The following is a 26,082-nucleotide window of genomic DNA, read 5'->3' on the forward strand; positions in this document are numbered from 1 at the left end:
CTCTCTTGCCTGACTCTAGTCCCAGCCTTGGGGAGATGCGGCTCTTCCACAGGGAAGAGGGTAGGAGCAAGGCCCAGCCTGATCTAATTCCACCCTACTCCACCCGCACTGGCCATCCCTCAGCTTCTCTTATAGGCCATGCTCCTTTAAGCCTCAGGGCCTTTGCACAGCCGTTTCTACTGCCGCAAATGTTCTTCCCTTACCACATCTATTTCCACTTGGCCGACTTGTATTTATTCTTTAATCTTGGTTTAATATCATAGCTTAAAGATACACCCTCAGGCAAACGCTCCAGCCTCATCTGTGCTTGTCTTCCTGCCTCTGTATCACGGTTTCACTAAGTAACCTCATGGCTCATTTGTTGGAGGTTTTGTCACGCGCTGGACTGTCAGTCCCTTGGCGAGGGCTCTTATTCACTCTGTATCTTAATGACTGGCACACACAAGGCACTCAACAATTGACTTATCCATTGCTTACCCAGACCTCCACTTCCCTGTATATGAAACAGACTTGATCATGGTTGTCCTTATTACACAGATGTTTAAAAACCACCATGAGACATTGAGACAACATTTTGTGAAAGGGCTTTAAAATGGAAATGGGTTATACGGCATAAAGGATTAAATGGAATTCGTTTTTTGTGGTACTGACCTTCAATTTTCAGCTTTCTCCCTGAAAGTATATTATGCAAGAATATATTTGTTTTTTTTCTGTCAACACCACTACTAGAATGTAAGCCCCAGGAGGCAGGGGCTGTGTCTCCTTTCCTGATCATTTCTAAGCACTGAGAATGGGGCCTGGGCTCCCAGCAGATCAACAATGTTTGTTGAATGAATGGAGAGAGAAGTGGGCTAAAAGGACAGATAGACAATAAAAATCGTAAACATTGTCTAATATTTTTTAAAGTTATAGTCAAACCCTACTCAATATCTTCATGTTTATTCTAGCATAATAATGCCATGTAACTATAATTTGGTCAAAAGATGGGGAGGAACAGGAAAGTACTCTTGGAGTACCTGAGTAAACTGCAGAATGAGTTGAAACTGCCAAATAGCCTTAGGTGGTAGTTCAATGATGATATTAGCCACCATAGGCAAGAATTGGTTGCAGTCTTAGTAGTCCTCACAGCAAACCTATGTGGTCCATACATTTATTATCCTATTTCATAGATGAGGAAATTGACGCCCAGAGAGGTAGAGTTACTTGTACAAAGCCACAGAGCTGTTAAGAAGCCGAGCAGGTATCGAGACCCAGAGCTTTCTGCTACATGAGCAAGCTGGGACATCGGCCTTCCATGCAGCAGTGGGGAGCTTGGCTTTGGGCTGCTGGGGCCAGAAAATCCGGAAACGGGCCCTTACCGATATACATGGAGTTGGAGCTGGGGAAAGGCTTGGCAGGCAGTATGGAGTTCTGCAGAGCTTCCTCGTCATTGGAGGGTGGCGGCTCATAATCCGCGTCATCTTCCACGGGTGCCTCTTCCTCCTCATTGGGGGACTCATAGTCTCCATCGTCCTCCCCATCCTGGTCATCATTGGGACTTTCATAGTCATCTTCTTCCTGCCCACACAGTGATAGGGACAGTGCAGTTTGTAGAGGCTCTGTGGCCCTCGATGTGCCTGTGCCTACTCTCTCCCTGCCAAGCCTCACAACAGTATAACCCGGGGCCAGGCAGCCTGAAGATGGTTTCTCCCATTTTACCAATGAGGAATCTGAGGTCAGGGAGCACCGTATCACAGGGGCAGCAAGTCATGGACTTGAGACCTTGGTGAAGGTCTTCGGACCACCTTTTTACACAACACCTTTTTGCACAACAGAGAGAGAAGAAAGGGGAAGGATGCTGGAACAGAGGGTACCGGAATAGGCTCTGTCTTGAGTAAACACATTTTTTGCTCCAGGCATCACCAAGAGAAAGACTAAAGGCCCAGAGCATTTGTGATGATACTAATTAATTGCCATTTCTGTTCAAGTGTGCCTGTGCTCAAAAAATGTCCTCTCATTATAACCTAGTGCAGCATTGAAGGCCCAGCTAATAGGAAAAACAGATAAACAAAGCCTGTTAAGTGGAAGGCAGATTAGGTTGTGTCTAGGAGGGTCCGGTCAGAGGCTGTGCTATTCTTTTTGCTGAGAGTTGAGTGTATCAACACATCCATTATTCATGAAATCTGACACTGAGTTTGAAGCTGCTCTCTTGGAAAGAATCTCCAAATTTTAGATTTTTTATTGTATTTTATTTTTGCTTCTTCCTGGGTCTCAGGGAAAGTAAGCCTGAGGTGCTGGGTGCTTGCCTTTGAAGCAGTCCATGAAGGTGAACGAGCATCGGAATGACTTCCCAAGCAAAGGTGGCACCATCAGCAGCAGTGATGAGCGCTCATCACCGTCACGCCAAAGTCCAGGGGTGAGTCGATGAGCCCAGACCTCAACACTCAAGGGCAGTGTGGGAAAAAGCAATGGGAAGTGGCCACTTTTTGAGGAAAGAAATGTTCCAATGTCCTAGAAATCCTGACAGCTTTGGGTGGCCTCAGGCAGACTCTCTTCACGTTGTTCTGTTGAAAGATTCCTGTGTTTGTTTTTGACTTGAGGAATATTCAAATCATCAACAATAAGGGGCAAAGTGAGCACTGGGCGCCTTCCCAACCCCAGAAAAAGACTTCGTCCTGCCCTGTCAGTTTCTTATAACTTAGGAGCAGGTGGGCAGAACCCCAGAGGAATGCTGCTTCAGATCAGGAGCCTCAGCATGGAGGTCTGCAGGCACGTGGCCTCCCTCCAGCCACTGCTGACCCCTCCCTCACCCTGCCTGCCCTAGGCTCGGCATTCCTGACTTTACACCAGCTCTTTACGCCATCAACCTTTCTCAAATGACAGAATTTTCCTCTCTGCTTCTAGAACAATTATTTTCTCCCAATCATTTGGCTCCTAAATTTGTATGCATGGTGTTGTTGCTAATTATATTCTGCCATATGTGTGTTAAAGTAAATTAAAATGGAGACCAGGCCTGCAGAATCCCTGAGCAGACAAAACCAGTTGGGCCTCATCAGTGACCTAAACCTTACTTGATTTGCAGCATAAGCAAAAGTTAACTTGGGCTATTTCTTGTAAATGCCTGTATTAAAGAAAAACAGAACTTAAGCTCAACAAATCAGAAGTAGCCAGCAAACTTATAATTATACAACTACGAGCTTTCCAGCAAGATAGACTAAATGAGATCGGTTATAACTGTAACCCATCAAATATTTTCTTTTTTTTGAGATGGAGTCTCGCTCTGTCGCCAGGCTGGAGTAGTGCAGTGGTGCAATCTCGGCTCACTGCAACCTCCGCCTCCCGGGTTCAAGCGATTCTCCTGCTTCAGCCTCCCAAGTAGCTGGGATTACAAGCATGCACCACCACGCTCAGCTAATTTTTGTATTTTTTAGTAGAGACGGGGTTTCACCATGTTGGCCAGGATGGTCTCGATCTCTTGACCTTGTGATCTGCCCACCTCGGCCTCCCAAAGTGTTGGAATTACAAGTGTAAGCCACCACACCCAGCTCAAATATTTTCTTTGTATTACATTTACATTCACTTTATAAAGGCTTATCCATTATCCTTCTTCAGCAAAGCCTCCTTCTGATTTGGTGCTGCCTGATTCATGAATCACTGCTCAAATAAACTCCTTAAAAAAAAAAAAAAAAAAAAAAAAATTGCATTGTGCCTCAGTTTACCTTTTTAAAATAGGGTATCCATACTGTGAAATGCTCATGACTGGGTCCTTTATCTCCACTCATTTCCCTGTATGACCTTGCAAAGAGCTGGGCACATAATGGAGCTGCCTAGCTCTATAGCCACTAGTGAATGGAAGCCCTCAGTTTACAGAGAGGATGGAAGACTAGCCTCAGGCACAGCACAAGAGAGTTTGCATGGCAAGGATTCTGCCTCTGTGAGTAAACAGAAACATTTCAGGGAAACTCTGGGCTATTTTCCCTTTGTACCAAAGAAATCTGTCAAATTCCTTCATTTTCAGGTAGAAAGCATAAACTTAGCTAAAACTTTTTTTTTTTTTTTCCAAATTAAATGCTGTCTTTTACCAGAATCCCAATAGGACAAGGGACATTTTGTTTCTGCCTCTTCTAAAGGCACTAGAGGCGGCCTCTTACCAGAAGGACCACGTGACTGAGGGTCTGGTTACCTGGGTCCTAGGTCTGCCTCTAACTAGCTTTGTGTTCTACACACGTCACGTTCTGCTCTCCTGTGGACTCAGTTGCCTCATTTGTGAAATGAACAGATTGGGCTACCGTCCATAATAGAGTTCTTAGCCTGAGACTGCTTCATGGGTGGTGACTGTGTGTACAGGTTCCTGCGGAGGGGTTGTACAAGCCATCAGATTCTCAGAGGGGGAACTGTGACCTTTCAATGTAAAAACCAACTGGATCGCACCGTCTTTGAGGTTTTTCCAGGGCTAACAGTCGGTTCTGAAGTTCTTTTTCCTCCGTGCCACCGATGGGGGCTTAAGTCCATGAGAAAAGCTACTTGAGAGTAGATTTCTAGGAGTGTCCATTTTTGGAGATGGGGGTGGCAGGTGGGGGGTGGTAACAGTGGGTGAAGTGCAGTCAGCAAAGTACAGCCTAGGGCCACGTGCAGCCCACCCTCTGTGTTTGTAAATGAAGGTTTATGGGCGCAAAGCCAAGCCTATTTGTTTGCTCATTGTCTGTGGCTGCTTTTGTGCTCCAGTAGCAGAGTTGAGTAGCTGAGACAGAGACTGCATACCCCCCAAAGCCAAAACTATTTCCTGTCTGGCCCTATGCAGAGCACCTTTTCTGGGCCCTGGGTGGGTGTGCTGGCATCATGTTAGAGCCCCGCTCCACTTGGCTCCATCCTGGCTCCTTATCACAAAGCTGCCCTGGACACTGCTGTAAAGGTGCAAGAACAGCCCACACCATACTCACAAAGGACGACCAGCCCCCATTGTCCTCTTCGTGGCTTTCTGTGGAAGGAGATGACACCACCATCAGCACTGAAGGAAGGTCAAAGCAGCTTCCCCATCTGATGCCTTCCCTCACCAATGCCCCTTCCCCGGCCTCCACCTACCTCCCACACTCCTGCGGGTTTAGCCACTTACTGTCAGCTCCAGCGACCCTGCCCAAGGTGCTCATTCTACCAGAGAACCAGGGGGTGGCGATGGTTCTCAACCTTTCTCGTGTGTAACAGTGACTTAGGAAGTGCTTTAAGACCTGTAGATACCTGGGGGCCTATGCCTACAGCTTCTGACTCAGCAGAACAGGCCGGGCCCCAGAAATCTGCATTGCAACACTATGTGCAATTGAACAGTTGAAAAGCTGCTTTACTGTAATCCCAACACTTTGGGAGGCCGAGGCAGGTGGATCACGAGGTCAGGAGATCGAGACCATCCTGGCTAACAGGGTGAAACTCCGGCTCTACTAAAAATACAAAAAAATTAGCTGGGCATGGTGGCAGGCACCTATAGTCCCAGCTACTCAGGAGGCTGAGGCAGGAGAATGGCGTGAACCCGGGAGGCAGAGCTTGCAGTGAGCCGAGATCGTGCCACTGCATTCCAGCCTGGGTGACAGAGCGAGACTCTGTCTCAAAAAAAAAAAAAAAAAGAAAAGAAAAAAGAAAAGCTGCTTTAAAGACTCAGATGCAGGGGGACTGGCTGAGCTCAGGTGCTCACTCAGAGGCGGGGTCCCTGTGTTCTCCTCTACAGAGCTCCCAGAGCTCCTCAGTGTGTCTCTGAAGATGGTCCCAGCAGAACAGGGGCCATAAGCCAGGTGGCCTGCAGAGCAACATCTCCTCCCCTCCGTCTAGACCCAAACCCTTTTCTGGGTAAGAACTGGCTGACAGACAAGTCAGTAAGGTCACCTGAATGAACTCAAGGACCCCTGGGAACCAGAAAGGCCAGAAAACTGAAATACCTATCACCTCCTAAAGCAATCACCTCTGAGCCCTGAGAGCTTTACCTGTCTCTTCAGGAAACCGTGGGACTTGGGGTCTGCAAAGGCAAATAGCACTGCATTAATGGTCTTATTGATTTAAGGGGATCTCCCTCTTTCCTCAACCTGGTCCAGCGAGAGGGAGCCCCCAGTGGAGGGCATGTCTCACTGCTCAAGAGAGGTTTGTGTCCTTGCTGCTCAGCAACTGGGGCTAGGATACCCTGAAAATTCTGGAAATCACCAAGCCACATCGGTGGCATGACTGGAAGCTCATGACTGTCTGATGCTGTAGAGGAAGTTCCCCTGATGTCCCAGACCCAGGGACAGGAAGCAGGGCAGGGGAGGGAACCCCTTCCCCTCCTTGGACACCATCTTCCAGACCCCTGGGATTCAGGGGACCAATGCAGGTCAAAAAGTAGGGCAAAAACAGTTCTGTGCCTCCCTTTTAAGGTTCCACTTGGGACTGAAAAATCTTGCGTGTCCTTACACCAGCCCCACGCACTTGCGTGTGAAGATGCTCCTCCTCTCTTCGTTCTTGTTGATTTCTTGACTTAACTTACTGAGAATCCTGCAAGATAAAGAGACAGATGAAGAGACAAAACCATCTCTCAGTCTCAACCTTCCCCCGACCCTTGATGTCCCCTGGTCTATAGAAACTTGGGGCACCAGGGCCAACTTTGGCCAGCCTCCTCTTTGTCACCTCTGCAGGGACCCTCTGCTCTTCACTTCCTCCCAGAATTTGCCATCTTATTCCCCGGGCCAGACCTTCCTCCTGCCCAGGAAGCCCTCTCTCCTCCTTGCTGATCTGTGTCTGGCTGAGCCTTCCAAGTCCAGCTCAGAGCTCCCCCTTAAAGACTTGTCAGCTCACACCTGGCTTTGTCTCCAAAAATCAGGGGCCTTAGGATCTGGATACGATAGCTGTGTATTTTCTTGTCTTACTATTCGTGGGGCTGAGGTCCCCTGGCTTTTGCATGACCTGACAGTGCTGTCTTGTTCCTAAGAATCTTCAGACCATCATCTAGACCCACAGGAATCAGCTGCTCCTTGGAGATTCCTTATCACAACCTCTAGTGGGCTGTTCTGTGGCCTGCCTTCTCCTTCCATCTTCCCCTCCCGGACTCCCACTCGGTGATGCGGATTCTTATAAAAGTTTGGGGAGGTATTCTCTATAAAGGCAGGGGTTGCAGAATGACAGACTCCCTGAATCACTCATGCCCTCGAGGCCAGCTTTGACCAAGACACTTGAAGATACTCTTAGTCCCTGGGTTCCTTCACGTCAGAACTAGCAAATCCCCAAATCGCAGGATGGAGCTGGGGGAGCTGGGGCAGGAGGGCTTTGCTGACAGAACCGTATCTCCAGCATGGCTTAGCAACAAGCATCCATTCCAGTCTCTCCAACATCCAGAACTTGAGACTCCAGCCCCACTTAGTACCCACTGATGAGACCAAAGAGACCCTTTGTAGTCAACAGTCTTAGTGTTTCCTCAAGATTTGGGGCAACTGGAAGGAACCTCAGATTATCAGTCCAATTTCATTTTACAGAGGAGATGGCAGAGGCCCAGACAAAGAGGGACTAGCAGATCTTGAAGTCAAGAGATCGAGACCATCCTGGCCAACATGGTGAAACCCCGTCTCTACTAAAAATACATAAAAAAGCTGGGCATGGTGGCGCTTGCCTGTGGTCCCAGCTACTTGGGAGACTGAGGCAGGAGAATCACTTGAACCCGGGAGGTGGAGGTTTCAGTGAGCCGAGATCACATCACTGCACTCCAGCCTGGCGACAGAGCAAGACTCCATCTTACAAAAAAAAAAAAAAAAAGGGAGCAGCTTGAAGCCACATAGTAGTTAGTGGTAAAGGCCACCCCTCTTCCCACAACTCACACCAGCACCACAAGCTAGCTGTTCCAATTTCCAAGCCAGTGCCCTTTCAACGCACACACCCCTGTGTCAGTTCCCTTTCTGCTGAAGCTCTCTGGAGGCAGACACTGTTGAGTCCCTGGCCTGCCTATGAGAACGGCTCATGATCTGTATTTCTTCTGCTTAATGACCATCTCAAAGCAACAAGTTTAGCCTAAAATAAACTTGCTAAGTTAGCAAAGGAAGTCCTTAGCACCCACCATTTCTCGATTCCTCCATCACCTCCCCTGCCCCTCAACTCCCCCATTTCTCCCAAGATATGGGCTCCAGGTTGGGCGCGGTGGCTCACGCCTATAATCCTAGCACTTTGGGAGGCTGAGGTGAGTGGATCAGAGGTCAGGAGTTCGAGACGAGCCTGGCCAACATGGTGAAACCCCGCCTCTACTAAAAATACAAAAATTAGTCAGGCATGTTGCATGCCTGTAATCCCAGCTACTCAGGAGGCTGAGGCAGGAGAACTGCTTGAACCTGGGAGCCAGAGATTGCAGTGAGGTGAGATCACGCCACTGCACTCCAGCCTGGGGACAGGAGAATACTTCATCTCAAAAAAAAAAAAAAAAAGAAATGGGATCCAAACTTCCTACCTCATTAGAGCAATAGGATAAACAAATTTTGATAAACACACTGGTACTTAAGAGGAAAGAGAAGGAGAAAGGGAAGGGAAAGGTTTACTCTCTGTAATAATATGGTTGACAACTCCAGGCTTTTGTGACTGCGCAGAGAGAGAGAGAGGCTTTAAGGGCAGCAACGGGGGCTTCCTAGTTGCCTCCTGACCATGCCGTCAGAATGCTTGTGACATGGTTCTTTTTGGTTCCCTTAAGTGGTTGTTTCAAGAAGACGATGGGTATGTGGGATAAAAGGACTCCTATACAACGGGCAAGGGAGCCCCGTTAGTGTCCTGTGTCCTGGCTGTGTCAGGTGGTGCTGGCTGCATCAGCCACTCCCATTCTGTCACCTGTTTATTCAACAATGTGCACTGAGGGCATAATAAGTGCTGGGAACTTAGAAGTGCTCAAGGTGCATCAATGAACAAAACAGACAAAGATCCCTGCTAGTGGAGAGGAAACTTTCAGGAGGTGAAATGTGATGCATATGCACCACGCGCATGCAGAGTGGGGGGCTGGGCAGGAGGATGGGAGTGCAGGGGTGGGGTGTGGTTGCCATTTAAAATGATCTGGCCTCACCGAAGAGGTGACATTTCAGTAATGACTTGAGCGAGGTGGCACTGAGGCTCACCTCAACGCCCTCCTCCTACAGAGCTTGACAGGGCTCTGACCAGCTCACAAGGCTGCTTTGGATCTTGAAAGAACCTCCTGCTCTCTGCGGTGTTGCCTCTCACCAGTATCTCTAACAGCCAGGCTGGAGGCTGCTGGGGCTCGAATTGGGTGAGGAAGGAAATGCCAAACCGCAGGCCTCAGCAGAGGAGCAGCAAAGAGCTCAGTGGGGGCAGAATAGGTCCTGGCAGTTGGCTTGCAGCAAAGTGTGGGCTCCCAGGGTCCTCCTGCTTTAATGGGCTACAGAAAGCACCTTCCAAGCCTGTGGGACCACTGCCAGGGGCTGGTGGACGGGGCAATAGTGATGGTGGGCACAGCAGGGAGGTGGTTGCTATGGCTATCACTAGGTGCAAACGTTCAAATTACACCCTACCCCCAGAGGACCAAGTGACAGTGAGTGGAGGGTGGTGACTCATTCTCCCTTCACCCCATAAACCCCAGGCCTCGCTCAGGACCAGGGCAAGAAGTGATGGGGGCTGGGCAGCCATAGACAGTAGTCCTCTCTGCTTGCCTTTGTTTAAGGAACTAGCTGGCCCTGGAAATGGGCTGAACCTCCCCCCAGGAAGCCAGCCCATTGTAGGAAGGCTGCATTCTACAATGACCTGGGTTCCAGCCCAGCTGCATCCCTAACTTACAGCATGGTGGGGGCCAGTCTTCATCTTCTCAGTCTAAGGTCTCTCCTGGTAATGTACAAGGTACAGGTCCTGCAGGCACAGACAGTCTAACTACAATGTCTGGCCCCAAGGGTGGTGCCCACTGTGTGATCTCAGACAAGGCAGCTGCCCTCACCTGGCCCCAAATTCCTTATCAGCACAATACAGGGGTTAAACCTGATTAGGGAATCCCTGATGGGCCTGATCATCATGATTACTTAGCTGTACCTGTTACAATCACTGATCACCAGGCCCAGCCTAGACCTACCTGAACAGACTCTCCGAGGAGAAGCCTGAGGCTCAGTGACATCAACCGGCCCGCAGGTGATTTTTATTATGATCCAAAAAGCTTGTGAAACAAATTCTGTTATCCTTGACACTGATGAAATTGTTTGTTTGTTTGTTTGTTTGCTTGTTTTAAAGAGGAGGAGAAGGAAAGGCAGGAGAAGGAACTTTGTAATTATGAAGGGAGTGAAATAGGAGAGTGGGGGTATGCGGGGCCTTAGCTGGCCTTTGATGTAGCCCTTTAATTCTCCCCGCCCTTGAACAACTGTGAAGGAAGCCCTACTAGTGGGTCTAGAAATCAACTTTGCTGGTGACACAAGAAGAAAGAAACTATACAAGAAAAGAAGGCTGGCAGGCAGGCGGAAAAGGAGGGAGAGAGGGAGTGGGGAAGGGCAGGGCAGGGCAGGGCAGGGCAGGGAAGGGAGGGGAAGAGAAGGGAAGGGAAGGGAAGGGAAGGGAAGGCAGGGGGAGGGGAGGGGAGGGGAGGGGGAGGGGAGTGGAGGGAAGGCAGGGGGAGGGGAGGGGAGGGGAGGGAAGGGAAGGGAAGGGAAGGGAAGGGAAGGGAAACAGAATAGAAGAGATCAGTGCACAAAGCATGCAGTAAGAATAGGCATTGTTCTGTGAAAATTCCGTCTTTGTTTCCTCTACTGTGGCATGTATAGCTGCGTGCTGGCTTATGATGTAGAGTGCATTCTTGCCACAGCTCGCATAGTAAGAGCTTTGGCCAACTTCTGACCAAAGCCCTCCCACGGTGGGAGCCTTGTTCCCTGGGCTCAGATTTCAGACTGCCTGCTGGTCCCTCCCAGGACAAGGCTCCCAGGCCCTGGATAGGGCAGATGCCTCTCCCCCTGCGCTGTTCTCACAATGGGACCCTGGGACTCTCCTTCTCCTCCTCACCCCTCCTCCCTGCATACATTCCCACTCTCAGCCCTGCTCTCACTCTGCATTCCAATCCTTCTTCCAAGGAACAAAGTGTTCTTTCCGTCTTTAAAGACCAGCCCCCTTGAACCAAGAGCCAAACCTTCTAAATTCTGTCCTTGTCACCTGAGAAGCCGGGGGCAGCCAGATGTTTTAAGACTCATGAAGGAGACTTTCACCATCACCTGAGGCCTCTGTCGAGCGTGTAAGAGTAAGACATAATAATTTGAGGACACAGAGTGTTCTCCCTACTTGTCACCCATGTCCCCCACCCCTGCAGTTTTACATGGAGTGTTTTCCTGGTGCCTCACGATCATTTTCCTGGTAGACAAGTATAATTATTCTCATTTTTACAAATAAAAAAGGCAGGGCTGGCTAGGTGAGGTGGCTCATGCCTGTAATCCCAGCACTTTGGGAGGCCGAGGTGGGTGGATCACTTGAGGTCAGGAGTTCGAGACCAGCCTGGCCAACATGGCAAAACCCCACCTCTACTAACAATACAAAAATTAGCCGGGCATGGTGATGCCTGTAATCCCAGCTACTCGGGAGGCTGAGGCGGGAGAATCGCTTGAACCCAGGAGGCAGAGGAGGTTGCAGCGAGCCAAGATTGCACCACTACACTCCAGTCTGGGCAACAAGAGTGAAACTCCATCTCAAAAAGAAAACAAGAAAACAGAAAAAGGCAAGGCTCTGAAGGAGGCATCTGTCAAAAGGCATGTGACCAGCATTTATGGGGAGAGGAGGCTTCACGTCGAGTGCTGTGGGCTTGCACTGGAAGAGAAGAAGCAACAGCTGAGGGAGGCATCTTTCCTGTGGCATGGCCCTTGAGGACTGATGAGAGCTGGGTCCCTGGACAACAATTAGCCACTGAATGGGACAGGGGAAGACCATGTTGGAGAGAGGCCCTGTCATTGTTTTGGTTTTGTTGAGGTCTGGCCATAATTTTTTTTTTTTTTTTTTTGAGACGGAGTCAGGCTGGAGTGCAGTGGCGCGATCTCGGCTCACTGCAAGCTCCGCCTCCTGGGTTCACGCCATTCTCCTGCCTCAGCCTCCCCAGTAGCTGGGACTATAGGCGCCCATCACCACGCTCGGCTAATTTTTTTGTATTTTTAGTAGAAACAGGGTTTCACTGTGTTAGCCAGGATGGTCTCGATCTCCTGACCTCGTGATCCACCCGCCTCGGCCTCCCAAAGTGCTGGGATTACAGGCGTTTGAGTGGCCACGTTCTTTAACAGGCATGAGAATGTTCATTTCGCCTCTGCGTCCCTTCCTCCACACCTTTCCTGTCTTCTCTGTCTCAGGTAGGAAATAGGTACAAAGGAGATGCCTCAGTAGGTTATTTCTGCCATTAGACTCACAGCCTTACAGGAAGACAGACAAATATTTCTGCATTACTTCTCAGCTTGAATCTTAGGTTTTCCCAGCCTAACTGCATCATTGGTAATGGCTACAGGGAGAACCAGCAGAAAGAGCATCATCCAATACCTATCTGCTGCCTACACCGCCCACCCCGTCACTCTTTTCTCCATAAAGTTACACTGTGGATTTAAATATAAAACTTATAACATCCCATCCGTTAATGAACTCCAAATAGGCACCAGCAGATTTGAACGTGTATTCGTGTATTCTATCGATTTAACCAGACCGTTGTCAGCTGTACCATGAGGGCCAACCTAGGCCCTTTAGAGGGAGCCTTCATTTTTTTTCTTTAAAAATCCTCCACCTTTACAATGTTGCAGGTGTCTTGGGATCAACCATGTCCTGAGAGAGTGACTGTATTTTCAGGCTGAGAGAGCCTTCCTTACCACAACTTACCTTCTTAAAAATCTATTTAATACTTATATTATATACATCAGGGAAGGAAATAGAGACATTCAGAAGAGTGTAATTTTTTTTTGGTTTTCTGTACATGAACACAATTTCTTTTCCAAAGGCCTTTGCGGTAATGATCAAGACAAACCTATGTACAAGGGATGGAATGAATAAAGTATAGAACACCTGTAAGTATCAAGGACAGCACCAGGCAATTTATGTGTGCTGCCTCCTTTAATGTTCTCCACTCCTTAAAAGTTAGCTCTTTTCCCTTCTACAGACAAGGAAGCTGAGGCTCTGATTGCCTAAATGGCTTCCCCAAGGTCCTACAGCTGGTGGGAGGCAAAGTCAGCTTTAGAGCCTGGATCTCCCTCACTCCAAAACCCTACATCCTCTCTATTCTTAATCCCTCTTCTCCAGAAAGATAGAATAGTTAAAAAGCTAAAATTGTTCTAGTTGGGATTTTACATAAAGCAAGAATAGCCAACACTTATTCAGTGCATATTGTTATTTTCCCATTATTTCCCCTAATTTTCCCATTAACGCTCTGAGCTAGGTTCTATCATTATTAGCATTATACGGATAAGGAAGCTGAGGCTCAGAGAGCTGAGCTAGCTTGCCCTCAAGTCTCATGGCCTGTGAGGCCTGTGAATGGAAGGATTGGGTCTCAAGCATCTGACCTCAGAGCCTGCACTTTTTCTCACTAAGCTCTCCTATCTGCCTATTTATACCCCAAATAATAGCACTTATAATTGGTGAGCTCGTATAGTCTCTGTAACCCATTCCTTCCTTTTATAGTTTAGGAAGCTGAGGGTGGTCTAGGGATGTGTCCCAGGTCACACAACTCATTGGAAGTAGAGCTGGAATTGGTCCTTGTTACACATTATTTCTGCCAAGAGGGACAGTGAGTCTCTAAGTCATCTCATCAGGGCAGCCTGGACCTTCCCTTGATATCTTCTCCATCATTCTCCATATTAACCCTTCATGTTCTATGGGCAGGCTTCACAGTCTTTCTAGGGTGCACATTCAAACACATTGGAGGAGGGGATTACATCACAGGCCAAGTTTTTGTTTTAGTTTCCAGAGAGCTAAAGAAAGATCCCACCCCAGCTCATTCACAATGTGTTTATAATTCTCCCATTCACACTAACCAGAAACCATTTCCCACCCCTACCACTTTCTCCAGGCTCTCAAAAAAGCCAGAAGACATCAGTTGAGCTTAGCCTTAAGATGAAAAAGGATCTTCCAAGTTGAAAGGGCCTTCTCTATCTCTGTCCTTCCACTGTTCTGATTAAATCTCTTCCATCCCCCCATCTTCATAGCTACAGCCCTAGGGGAGGCTCCTAGCTCACTGGCAGGATCTTGGTCACCACCAATTAACTCGGTCCCATGTCCCCAGCTGGGCCGTCCTCCAAATCATCACTTACATGCCCTGGACAGAGATAAGACACAAATTTACCTTGATGCTCACTTCACTAACACTCTCTGGCTCCTGAGAATGGCTCACGGGACCCCCAACCAGTCACTTCAGCCCCTTTGCTTTCCACTCCCCCAGATATACACCCCAGCTGCTCTGCCCCACTGGCTGTTCCACCAGGCACACTGGGTGGTGCCTCTGTAATATGTTTCCATTTCTAGAATGTCCTACAATCCATCCTTCCTATTTCAAGATTTAACTTAGGGTCCCTTCCTCCCTTGTCTGCCCTGAATACTGTGGAGAAAATTACTCCTGCCTTCCTACCAGCGCTTGAACTTGTGCATGCATGTACCATTGCACTGTTGTAATTGTAGTATAACTGCTTTCCTTGTCTATCTGACCTCCCTTTAGAATGTGAGTGTCCTGAGGATGAGGATTCTGTCCCATGTCTTTGTAGCCTGAATAATTTTAACAAAGGCCTGACACATTGTAGTTATCTAACAGCAGTTCATTAAATGAATAAAGTATTATTGAACTATTAATCTTGTATAGGGACCACAAGATGCAAACTCAAATGCCCTCAAGGGCCACGTGCATACATAGACCTACATAGTTACCGTTTCTGGCACTCTTCATCCCTGTGTACGTATCCCTTTCCGCTTGAAGGACTTTTAAAAAGCACCTGTGGCAGTACAGTTCAGATTTTGTGTGTCTGAAAAAGTCTTATTTCGTCTTCATTTTTGAAACATATTTTTTGCCTAGTATTGAACTCTAGATTGACAATATTTTTCTTTTGCTATTTTACTTTCGAGAAAGCTGCTGTGATCCTTGCATTTGTTCCTCTGTACCTAATATGTCTTTTTTTTTTCTGACTGCTCTTAAGATTTTCTTTTTATCATTGGTTTTGAGCAATTTGATTATGATATACCTCAGAGCTAGTTTTCTTCCTATTTCTTAGATTTGGGGTTTGTTGAGCCTCTTGGATCTGTGGGTTTATAATTTTCATCCAGTTTGAAAAATTTTTAGCCATTATGTCTTCAAGTGTTTTATTTCTGTCTCTCCTTCCCCGCTCACATATGCATTCTTTCCTCTCCTTTGGGGACTTTAGACATATATTTGGCTCTTTGAAATTGTCCCAAAGTTCCTGGATGCTTTTTTTTTTTGTTTTGAGATGGGGTCTTGCTCTGTCACCCAGGCTGGAGTACAGTAATGCCATCTCAGCTCACTGCAGCCTCCACCTCCCGGGTTCAAGTGATTCTCCTGCCTCAGCCTCTTCAGTAGCTGGAACTACAGTCACCCACCACCAAGCCTGGCAAATTTTTGTATTTTTAGTAGCGATGGGGTTTTGCCTTATTGGCCAGGCTGGTCTCAAAATCCTGACCTCAGGTGATCTGCCCACCTCAGCCTCCCAAAGTGCTGGGATTACAGGCGTGAGCCACCGCGCCCGGCCCCTTGATGCTCTTTTCAGTGTTTTGTTTTGGTTTTTTTTCTCTGTATGTTTCAATTTGGACAATTTCCATTACTGTATCTTCATGTTTACTACTGTTTTCTTTTGCAATATCTAATCTGCTATTAATCCCAAGCAGTGTATTTATAATCTCAGATTTTATAGTTTACATTTCTAGAAGTTCTGTTTGGGTCTTTGAATTTCCTATGCCCAAATTTAACTTTTAGAACACATGAAATACACTCAACATTCTCCTTGTCTGCTATTTCTAATCTCTGTGTCAGTTATGGGTCAGTTTTGATGTTTTAGTTTTTCTCCTCCTTGTGGGTTATATTTTCCTGATCACTTGCGTGCCTGTTAGTCTCTGATTAGATGCCTAATATCATAAATTTTATTTTGTTGGGTAGTGAATATTCTTGCATTACTATAAATAGTTTTAAGTTTTGTTCTGAGATGCAGTTAAGTTACTTAGAAGCGGTTTGTTTCTTTTGGGTCTTGCTTTTAAGGTTTTCTAGCCAGGACCTGAACAATTTTTAGATTAGGGCTAATTATTCCCCACCACTAAGGCAATATCCTTCTAGGCACTCTACCCAATGACTATGTTTTCCAGCCAGGCTGGTAGAAACAGGCACCATTTCCAGCCCTGTGAGTGGCTACTCTTTCCTCCAATACTGTTGGGTAGTTCTTTTGCCACCTACAGGTAGTCTCTCCTTTCATGCATGGACTGATCTGTGCTCTGCTAAAGAGGGGCCCCTCTGAAGCTCTCCAGAATGCTGTCTCTATGCAGCTCTCTCCTCTCTGACACCTGTTGAAGGAACTCTAGGCTTCTGGACTCTCCGCTGCCTCCTCAACTCAAGTCGTCCACCAGACCCAGCACTGTGTTCCCTGCTCCCTGTGCCTAGGCCTGGAGATTATCAAAGCAGCAAGCAACCATAGGCTTCACCACCTTTGTTTTCCATCCCTCGGTGTCTGATGCCCAATGTCTTGAAAATTGCTCTTTCATATATTTTGCCTGGTTACTTGGTTATTTCAGGTGGGAAAGTAAATCTGATCCCTGATCCCTATTACTTCATCTTGTTCGAAAGCCAAAGTTCCCATGATATGATATAAATGGTTGATGTACCTTAGGATGATCCCTCGGGGAATGGTGTGACCCTGGTGAACTGGGGAGCACAAGTCCCAGCTAAACAGGGCAGCAGACATCAGATCCGGCTGACTATTGCCACAGTAGAATATAAGCCCTCAATTGCCACATCTGTCACTTGTTTCTAAAGAGGCTGTATTTTGTGAAAGTTTTCCTGATTTCAAAGCACAGTGGTCACCAAACTTAACACACCTGCAGCCTGGGACTGGCCCACCAGCCACGAATTCTGACACCTGTGTGTAAAATTCCTTCTTTCGCAAAGAACTATGGTTTATCTCTACAACATCACATTTCTGCAATCACAGAAATGTTCTATATCTGCACTCTCCAGCATAGTAGTCACCAGCTATACGTAGCTATTAAAATGTGGCTAGTGCCTCAGGGGAATCAATTTTAAATTTAATTCAAATTGAAGTAGCCACTTGTGGTTAGAGGATATCCTTAGAAAGATCAAGCCATCTTCAACAACACGTGTCCCTGGAGATAGACAGCACCAAAGGCAAATCCTTATTCCTGTCTTTTCCTTCCCCCTTCCAGACAAGGGAAACCCTATAGTCATGCTAAAAATATTCTCCTTAATTGAGCTGCCAGCATTCCTACCTATTCATGAGATCTCCCCACCTCCTACTCCTTTGGCCTGCCTCCCTTCTATTATGATGAGCTCTCAGACCCTTAGAGTAAGAGAAGGGTTCTTATAGAATGTCCAGAGAAGAGAACTCAAACTGGTAACACACAGACTATATGTAGCCCTTAGGTGTGTTTACTGTGGCATCCACAATATTTAAAACATTTGAGCCAATGTTTAAAAATGGAGATATATCACATGAAACCCATATTTCTAGTTATTCTTGATAAATTTGAAGATTGGACACTGTTGGGTCCACATTGGCTGTAACTGAGGAGCTGCTGCACTCTTTGAATGGAACATGTGATATGTGATTTGCCATAATCCCACCATTCTCTATTGTTTCACCAACAATGAGGCTTTACGATGGTTACTTTTTTCATCGTATGATAACCGTGCTATTATTTTTCTTATAATGGAGAACTATTTCTTCATACAGAATATTTACCACTGTTTTGTCCAATGATGATAAAACAAAATAAAACAACAGGGCTTTTTGTTTTCAACTTGGCCAATTTTACACATTTATAGCACCTGCCTGGCTCCTGTAGGTATTTGAGTGTGTGAGACCTTTACTAGAGGGATGAAAAATACATGGCATGACATGCATACTGCAACTTCCCATTTCAGCACCTATGGCAGACATGAATAATCAATCACAGCTCCCTTTCCTTGGGATTCTTCTCAACATAACACCCCTGGCAGACATTTCCAAGCACTCAGTATCGACACATAATCATGTCCATTGCCGTCATCTGATTCAGCTCTCATTTTACTGTGTGAGAAATGGAGGTCAAGAAAACTTAAGCCATCACTGAGTCAATGGTGATGCCATGATGAAACCTTGACACTGACGCTATTTTCACAGGCCCGAGCACCCCATGAGAAGAGAGGAAATGAGAACATGGGCCAGAGTTGGGCTTGTTTTTGGCAAGAGCATCCAGGTCGCCAGCTGGGCTGGATCTGTGACTTCTGTTTTCCAGCTCTTCATGTAACTTCTGTTCCCCACATCCTGCCCTTGCCCTCATCCTTCCTACTTGCTTTCTTATTTCAAGCCAACAATGACATAGAACTGACCCAGCCCCCACTCACACTACTCCCCATTCCAACCTCTGCTCCCAGATCACCCATAGAGTTAGAGGAGTACTTACGGCACCCGGAGCTTGGGGAACTTCTGGATGTCATTTTCTGTCAGGTTCTGAAATGAAGACACATATGGCAGGCAGGTTACAACCCACAGAAAGGGCTCTGAGCAGGAGGGGAAGAGTGATATGTGAAACAATAGAGGGAGTGGTGGGGACTGCGGCAAACGGAGGAGAAACCGCCCTGCCCACCCACCCTCCCAAAGTAGGCAGTCTCTAGATGTTTTGCCTAAAAGCCTGTGGGCCTGGTGTTGCTGGATCTGCTTTTACAAAGGGAATCCTTAAGTCTAGGTTTTATGTGAAATGCTCTGAGTTCTAAATGTTGGCAAATAATTTTGACTTAAACACTGTGAGAGCTAAATCTGTGAAACCAAACGACTCGTTGTGTGGGCTGCATTTGGCCATGTTGTGACCTCTTCCCTACACCCCAGACCTCAGGCCCTCTCAGTCTCCACAAGGTCAGCTGCAGAGAAGCCAGCCTGGGGAAGTCTGTGCCTCTTTTACCAACATCACACCCCAGAGAACCGGGTTATTGGTAGAATTCTCAAGATATGGGGATGCCATGAAAAGGCTTTCCTGAGGGAACTGAGAAGGGAGGGGAGAAAGAAACTCTTATTTGTCAAGAACTAACTCTGGGCCTCCACCTCTTAACACCTTAATGAATCCTCACATCAACTCTGTGATGCAGGAGTTATCAGCATCCCCATTTTGCCAGTGAGAAAGCCCAGGCTCAGGGATATCGAGGGGATTCCCACTTGTGGGGGATGAGCTGGGGCTGGAATTCCACTCTGTGACATCCACAGTCTATTTTCTTCCTGCAAACCTCCATCCTACCACGTCTGATCCTTTTGAGGGCCCCTGTGGCCTATGTTGGAGAGGATTATGAGGGGAAAGGTGAAAGGAGGCATCTGGGAGGGAGGAGGATAGGAGAGCATGTCAGAATTGGGAACAGAAAAGAGACTGGGCATGCTTTCCACAGAACCGATGATGAGCCAACAAAGGGCTCCACCACCATTCTAATTAAGGCCAGAGGGCTGGGTAGTTAGGGTGGGAGCTCTGGAATCAGACGGGCTGGGTTTGGATTTTGGTTCATTCACTTAGCAGCTGTCTCATTTAGGGCATGCACTTTGCCTCTCTGAGCCTCAGTTTCCTTATCTGTAAAATGGGGACCATAATAATAATAATGATACCCACCTATCAGGGTTGTGAGGACTGAGTGGGATGATGTATGTAATGTGTTTTGGCACAGTGCCTGGCACAGTGTGTGATTGAGAAATGGACGAGTAAGATGAGGAATTACTACCCCTGGTGGGGAAGCAGCAGGGGTCTAGGTGAGTCTTAAGAGTTTAATGTTTTTGCTTCTTTTCCTTGTCTGTCCTGGGAGCTGCCTGTCAAGTTTTCTGACCACCGGAAAGATCTGGGCACTCTTCTTTGAGATCAGCTGGCACAGAGGCTGGGGCTAGGGCATCTTAGCAACGTGTTCACTGGATCCATCTTATCCAGCTCATAGGCATGGTTTCTGATCTGGACGCTGATCAGACCACCTGAGGCAGGGTTGGGGCTGGTGAAGGGAGTCAGCCAGAGGTCCTGAGGGCATCAGGCTTTTGGTTAAGCTTCTTAACTCCTCCTTTTCTTTCTTTCTTTCTTTCTCTCTTTCTTTCTTTCTTTCTTTCTTTCTTTCTTTCTTTCTTTCTTTCTCCTTTCTTTCTTTCTTTCTTTCTTCTTTCTTCCTTCCTTTCTTTCTTTCTTCCTTTCTTGTCTGTCTTTCTCTCTTTCTTTCTTTTCTTTTCTTTTTTTTTTTTCATCACTGAGCAGCAGCATCTCCCTGCTTCTGAACTACCCCCACTCAGGGAAGTACCAAGACTTATGTTTTGAGTGTGGTGTGAGGAGTTGAAGCCTTTCTAAGGGCTGCCAGAGGGGCGGCAGCTGAGCACTCAGCAGCTGGCCACCAGCTTCTTTGCTGAGAGGAGGGCACAAGCTGAGGGAATTTCAGGAAGATGGTGGAGGAGGAGGTGGACATGAGCCTGGCTGGAGGCACAGAGGAGCAGGGTGTTAGGAAAGAGGAAGACATTCAGAACAGGGACAAGAACTGTGAGGAAAGATGAGAGATGTTGAAACAGAATTTTTGGAGAGTTTTGCTATGTGATGTAACCCCCTCCTCCACCTCTTCCAAAAGCCTCCAGCAAACTCTGGGTTATTTGCATGATGATTTTGGAGTTAAGATTTGTGGCTATGTGGGAGTATGCTGTGGGTGTTGAGAAGAGGGGTACAGAAAGAGGAAAGCCACAAACTGGGCCCCGGCAGGAGAGGCAATGTGGCAGACACGGCTGCTTGCCTACCCAGTACCCACTCTCCCTTTGTTTTCCTACTGACAGGTCCTGGATTTCATTCAAGGCAGTAATTGTGCTTGTTCAAAATATTTAACTCCCCAGACTCCCTTGCAGATGGTGGAGGTCACATGACTCTGCTGTGGACAGTAAGATATATAACCAAAGTCTGCTGGATGGAACTTCTGGAAAAGTTACTACTTTCCTTGAAAAAAGGGAGCATGCATTTACCATTCACCACACAGCTTCTCCTCTTTGCCTTTCTCCCCTTCTCCCTGCCTGCCATGGAGATATGATGCCTAAAGGTGAAGTAGCCAACTCACAACCGTTAGGACAGAAGCCACAGGCTTTTTCCATAGGTTAGATGAAGCCTGGGTTCTTGATGTCTTCCTTCACCATCCCCAAGCACCCGCCTACACATTTCTTATTACTTGAAACAGACCGACCCTTGTTTGGTTAGGCCACTGTGGTCAGGTTTCTGCAACATGGGGTCACATGCCTTCCCAACTGACACAAGTCTCAAGCTCCTTTTCTCTTCTTTTCATACCTTCTAGAAAGATAGCTTCTACCAGATAAGGATCTATCCTTTTTAGTGGAAAACAAAAATGGCAAAGAAAGAAAGAAGAGAGAGAGAGAAAGAAAGAAAGAAAGAAAGAAAGAAAGAAAGAAAGAAAGAGAAAGAGAGAGAGAGAGAGCTGGAGAGAGGGAAGGAAGGAAGAAAAGAAAGAGAGAGGGAGAAGAAAGAAGACAAGGAAGGAAAGGGAAAGGAAAAGAGGGAAGGGGAGGGGGGAGGACAAGGGAAGGGAAGAGGGAAGGAAGGAAAGAAAGGAGGAAGGAAGGAAGGAAAGAAGGAAGGAAGGAAGGAAAAATAACTAGGGCCTTTCCATTTTGCCTTCAATAGCAAAGTGGCCCTGGATATTACAGAGCTGGAAAGGGTGACAGATGAGTAATTAGAGCTTAGATCAAGCGTCCCAAATTGTACCCAGTACACCGGGGCTGGAGGGTGGGTTTCAGCAGAAGCTGCCTTTACATCCCCCAGTTGCTGGGACAGGCACTAGATTCTGCTTCCTTTCTTCTGGTTCCTATCACCCTACTTTCCACTTCCTCCTCTTCATACGATGAACAGAATGTGCCACGTTGTCTGAAGAACTGATAGAGGACTGATTGGAGCAGAGGAAACACAGTTGCCTAGATACCATCTCTCAAACAACCCTGTTCTACCAGGCCTGACACTCGCACCGGGACTGTTGTGGGGAATCACAGAGCCGGGAGGGGCCATCACCCACTATGACCCAGTCCAATGTGCTCAGTCAACAGGGTAGGAAGCAAGGCAGGTTCAGAGTGGGCAAGTGCTTGCTCAGGGTGACCGAGGCAACAGGGCCTCACAGGCACCATCCTCAAAGATGTCTTCCTCCCTTTCCATTCAACTGTGATAAGTCTCTGTTCTCAGTGCTAATAGCACCAGAATGAAATATTTGGGTTTAGCAGTAATTTGCAAGAATGGCACCAAAACTGCAGGAATTCTACTGACTCAAATCTCAATACGAATAAATAATATTGTTAAAAACTCAAATGGTATTAGACTAAATTAAGTGTATGCCTTAGTTCAATTAGTAGGTATGTGACATAGAACAAATCACATCACAGCTCTGCATGTGTTTCCTCATCTGCAAATGAGGTAGTTGGAAGCCTTTCTGAACATACCTTTCTGCTATAAAACAAGTTTCTAGAAGGCAGAAATCACATCTTAACCATTTCTCTATCCCCACCACCTGTAATGCTCTCCAGTATGTAAAAGCAGCTCGGGAAACTGCTTGTCAAGTGAACGAATAGGTGAATGAATGAATGATTTAGGCGGACAGTGAATAAACATGTCTTACATGGCACCTGGAAGCAAAACTCAGAACAATACGAGCACAGGTTAGTTTCAGCATAAGACTTGAGAGCTGCCTAGAAAGGGGCAGATGACTGTGGGTGGTGGTGAGCTCACCATAACTGAAGGAATTCAAGAAGATGTTGGTAGCAGAGATGTAATATAAGAAATGGATTGGTGTTCTCTGGGGGCAAGCTGGAGCTTGTGAGCTCTCTGGTCTCATTCAACTGGCCTGAAGTCTCAAGGTCAAGTTCCCTTACTGACAATGTCTTACCGGGAGACACAACTTAGCTTACTGTCTTCACTCTGAGACCCTTGAAGTCTTATTTTCAAAGAGTAAAGCAAAGTTCCCAGAAAGGATGGATTGGTGCAGTCAGGGTCTTTCTTAACCCATGGGCAAAGGTGTCATTTCAGGGAAAATGCTCAAACCACCTCCCCGACCACAACCTAGCACCTCTGTCTCCACCATTAGAGCTGCATCTTTTTCCCTTTAATGGCTTAGTCTTTAATACACACCTGCACCTTGGTCTTAGACTTCAAGCTTTTTGAAGTATAATACAGTGGAGACAGCCATATCACATGTGTGTTTGATACAAAATCAGCTTTATGAATTTGGTAGTGAGAAAGAAGGAAGTAATTGAAACAATGAGGGTGATGCTATCCTTTATTCCATTCATGAGTATGTGCTCCAGAGTGAGAAATCGGAGGTGAGAAGCTTCTGTTCACCCATATGGTCCTTCTTCCCCTTGGGCTTCTCAAAGGATGAATGGCATTTAAATAGATTTTCCAGATTTTTTTTTACCATACTTGGATTCCTCCTTAAGGTGTAAGTGGAAGATCAGAGAGGGGTTCTGGATGGTAGGATCCTGAAAGGTGGTGAGAGAGGGGGCCCTACCAAATTTCTGGAAAAAGCAAAGGGATCCTCGGGTGTCCCTGGGGAAAGGGTAGGCCCGTTGGCCCTGCAGCCATGGGGAAAAATGCCAAACAGTCTTGGTTTCAGTGTGTTGGACTAGCCAGAGCTTACCAAGAAGCGAGCCCCATCGATGTGGTACTTCTTCACTGCCTTCTCACAGTCCTTATAGTTGAGCTGCAAAGAGAAGGGGAAGGTGTTGTCAGTGACGAGCAGTCTCTTACCATTGGTTCCTCTCCCTTGTCTGCCCCAGAAACTTAGCACTTTGCGGTACTTGTGGCTAGCCAGGCTCCCCACTGCCCTCCCTTGGCTAACAGAGGGCCCAGTCCCCACCTCAGCCTCGCTTTCACTACCCCCTTGGGACTGCCTGAAATGGAGAAATTGCCTTGCTCTAAGGCTTCGGGGCCAACCCTTACAGAAAGACTGCCTCCAAGGCATGCAGAGCTCTGCCCTATGCTCCTCAGGAAGGAGGAGCTAAAAGAAGAAAAGAAATACCATCCATTGTCTTGATGCCCAGAGACAACCTCGGCGTTTCTTTCAATGCTTTCTTCCTAGCATGTTTCTAAACATAATTGAGGTTATGATTTATATTCAATCTCATTATCCTGATTTTTTTCTCTTAAATTACCTAAAGGGATAATATAAACACTACCTAGTGTTATGCAAACTCAATTTAAACATTATTTTAATGACCACAACATCATGTAATCATTCCCTTATTGCTGAACATTTAGATTATTTACCAAGTTGCTGTTTCAATAATGATAATAAAAACGGCGAACAATTATTGAAAGCTTTCTGTATGGCAGGCAGTGTTCCAAGTAGTTAAACTAGTCTTCAATCATTTAACCCTCACATTTTGCAGATGCGGAATGAGAGGCACAGACAGCAAGTAACTTGCATAAGATTCCATGGGTTTTAGGTGACAGTTAGGTTTCAGAACAGGCTTTAATGTCTCTTTCAGAAATATTCTCCTTTTAATAACAGTATAACTTATATACAGTAAGTAAAATGAGCAAATGAAAATGCAGCTTCATTTGTTTGCAGTACATCATCCCAATCAAAATACAGACCATCATGGACACTATTTTGCAAACTTTTTTCTCCCTCTTTGAGATAAATTGTTCAAATCAGAATCTCAGAACCAAGTTATATAGGATCCATAGGAACGAGCATTTTTAAGATCTTGGTTATTTTCCTAGACCTATCAGCAATCATATGAAGTGCTGGTTTCAACTTGTCCTCAACAGCATAAATGTTCACATTTGAAGTATCTCTCAGCTTGCTGCTTTGGGGTGGAGCATTTAAGGTTAAATGTTTCTCCTTGAGGATCCTAGGTTCTCCTCACAAGGGTGGGCCTCATGGTTTGTGACAGCCTTCTTTTGGAGCACATTTTAAACCATATTTTTATCTTATAGCTAGCAAATCCAAAGAATAAATACAATTGTTGTGACATCTTAGCTTGGAAGGGCGGGATAATTATCACACTCAGAAAGCTGACTTAGAAGTTGATATTGAAAGCACGTCCCATCTATGGAGCCCTGGTATCCTCTTTATCTATAGGCAGTGGAGGGTAAGCGGTTCTTGGAAGAGTCAACTGCCTTTAATTCATCATTCTCACTGTTATCATTATGAGATAAACCATATGATTTTGAAGAGTGCTAACTTTGCGTCTAGATCAGCAGGGAGTCCTGCAGACTGGGACCCAGGCATTTGATTCTGCTCCAGCAAGATCTGGGCTTGTGGACCTCAAATCTGTATTTTCAAGGAGCATCCTAGATGATTCCTATGGCATCCAGCTTTGGTAGGCACTGGTCCAGAAAAGTTACCTGGATTTGTAGTAAGGAAGACTGAGGCCTCTAGAAGGAAAGAGGCTGGTCTAAGGTCACACAGTGAGCTGGGTTACCAGCTGGGACCCCACCTGGGATTAGGACACACAGCTCTGAGCCAGTGCCTCCCCACTGCACGACCCAAGGATGTTCTCCTGCAAGTCAAAAGGAACTGGAGAGATTGAACAAATATGTAACATGGTCTCAGTCCTCAGGAGCTTATATTCCAGACACAGGATGAGGTACACATGTCAGAGACAAGAAGACACAAAGTCCCACCAGTCTGCATGGGTGTCCCCAGCTAGGAGCCAGTTAATAGAGAAGGAAAAAGGGCAGATGGAACATGCATTACAACCCATCTGTCTGCTGAGTGCCTTGCACACATCATTTGCTTTAATCCTCACAATGAACCCATTGGGTTAGTTACTGTTCATATCTCTATTTCACTGATGAGGAAGTTAAGGCACAGAGAGACAAAGCAACTATGGGAAAGTCACCAAGCTAGCAGGTGGAAGAGCCAGGGCAAGGTGTGTCTGACTCCACAGCTGAGTCGGGAGGTGTCTCCAAGGGAGGCCTAACCCCACTACT

At 46.7% G+C, this 26,082-nt stretch overlaps 1 protein-coding gene across 1 annotated transcript in view; it reads right to left on the reverse strand.

The window, feature by feature from the left end:
- The window catches only part of LCP2 (lymphocyte cytosolic protein 2), a 49,868-nt gene that overhangs the window by 21,617 nt on the left and 2,169 nt on the right, over positions 1 to 26,082 (reverse strand). The window contains exons 2-7 of the mRNA XM_032158605.2: positions 23,780 to 23,842; positions 18,565 to 18,611; positions 6,424 to 6,489; positions 5,949 to 5,980; positions 4,920 to 4,957; positions 1,359 to 1,557 (exon numbers count right to left, since the gene is read on the reverse strand). Coding sequence (XP_032014496.1) covers positions 1,359 to 1,557; positions 4,920 to 4,957; positions 5,949 to 5,980; positions 6,424 to 6,489; positions 18,565 to 18,611; positions 23,780 to 23,842 — 445 coding nt within the window. The remainder of the gene's footprint in view (positions 1 to 1,358; positions 1,558 to 4,919; positions 4,958 to 5,948; positions 5,981 to 6,423; positions 6,490 to 18,564; positions 18,612 to 23,779; positions 23,843 to 26,082) is intronic.

This window comes from Hylobates moloch, unplaced genomic scaffold, assembly GCF_009828535.3.
Source record: "Hylobates moloch isolate HMO894 unplaced genomic scaffold, HMol_V3 SCAFFOLD_6, whole genome shotgun sequence".
In the NCBI taxonomy this organism is placed as follows: domain Eukaryota; kingdom Metazoa; phylum Chordata; class Mammalia; order Primates; family Hylobatidae; genus Hylobates; species Hylobates moloch.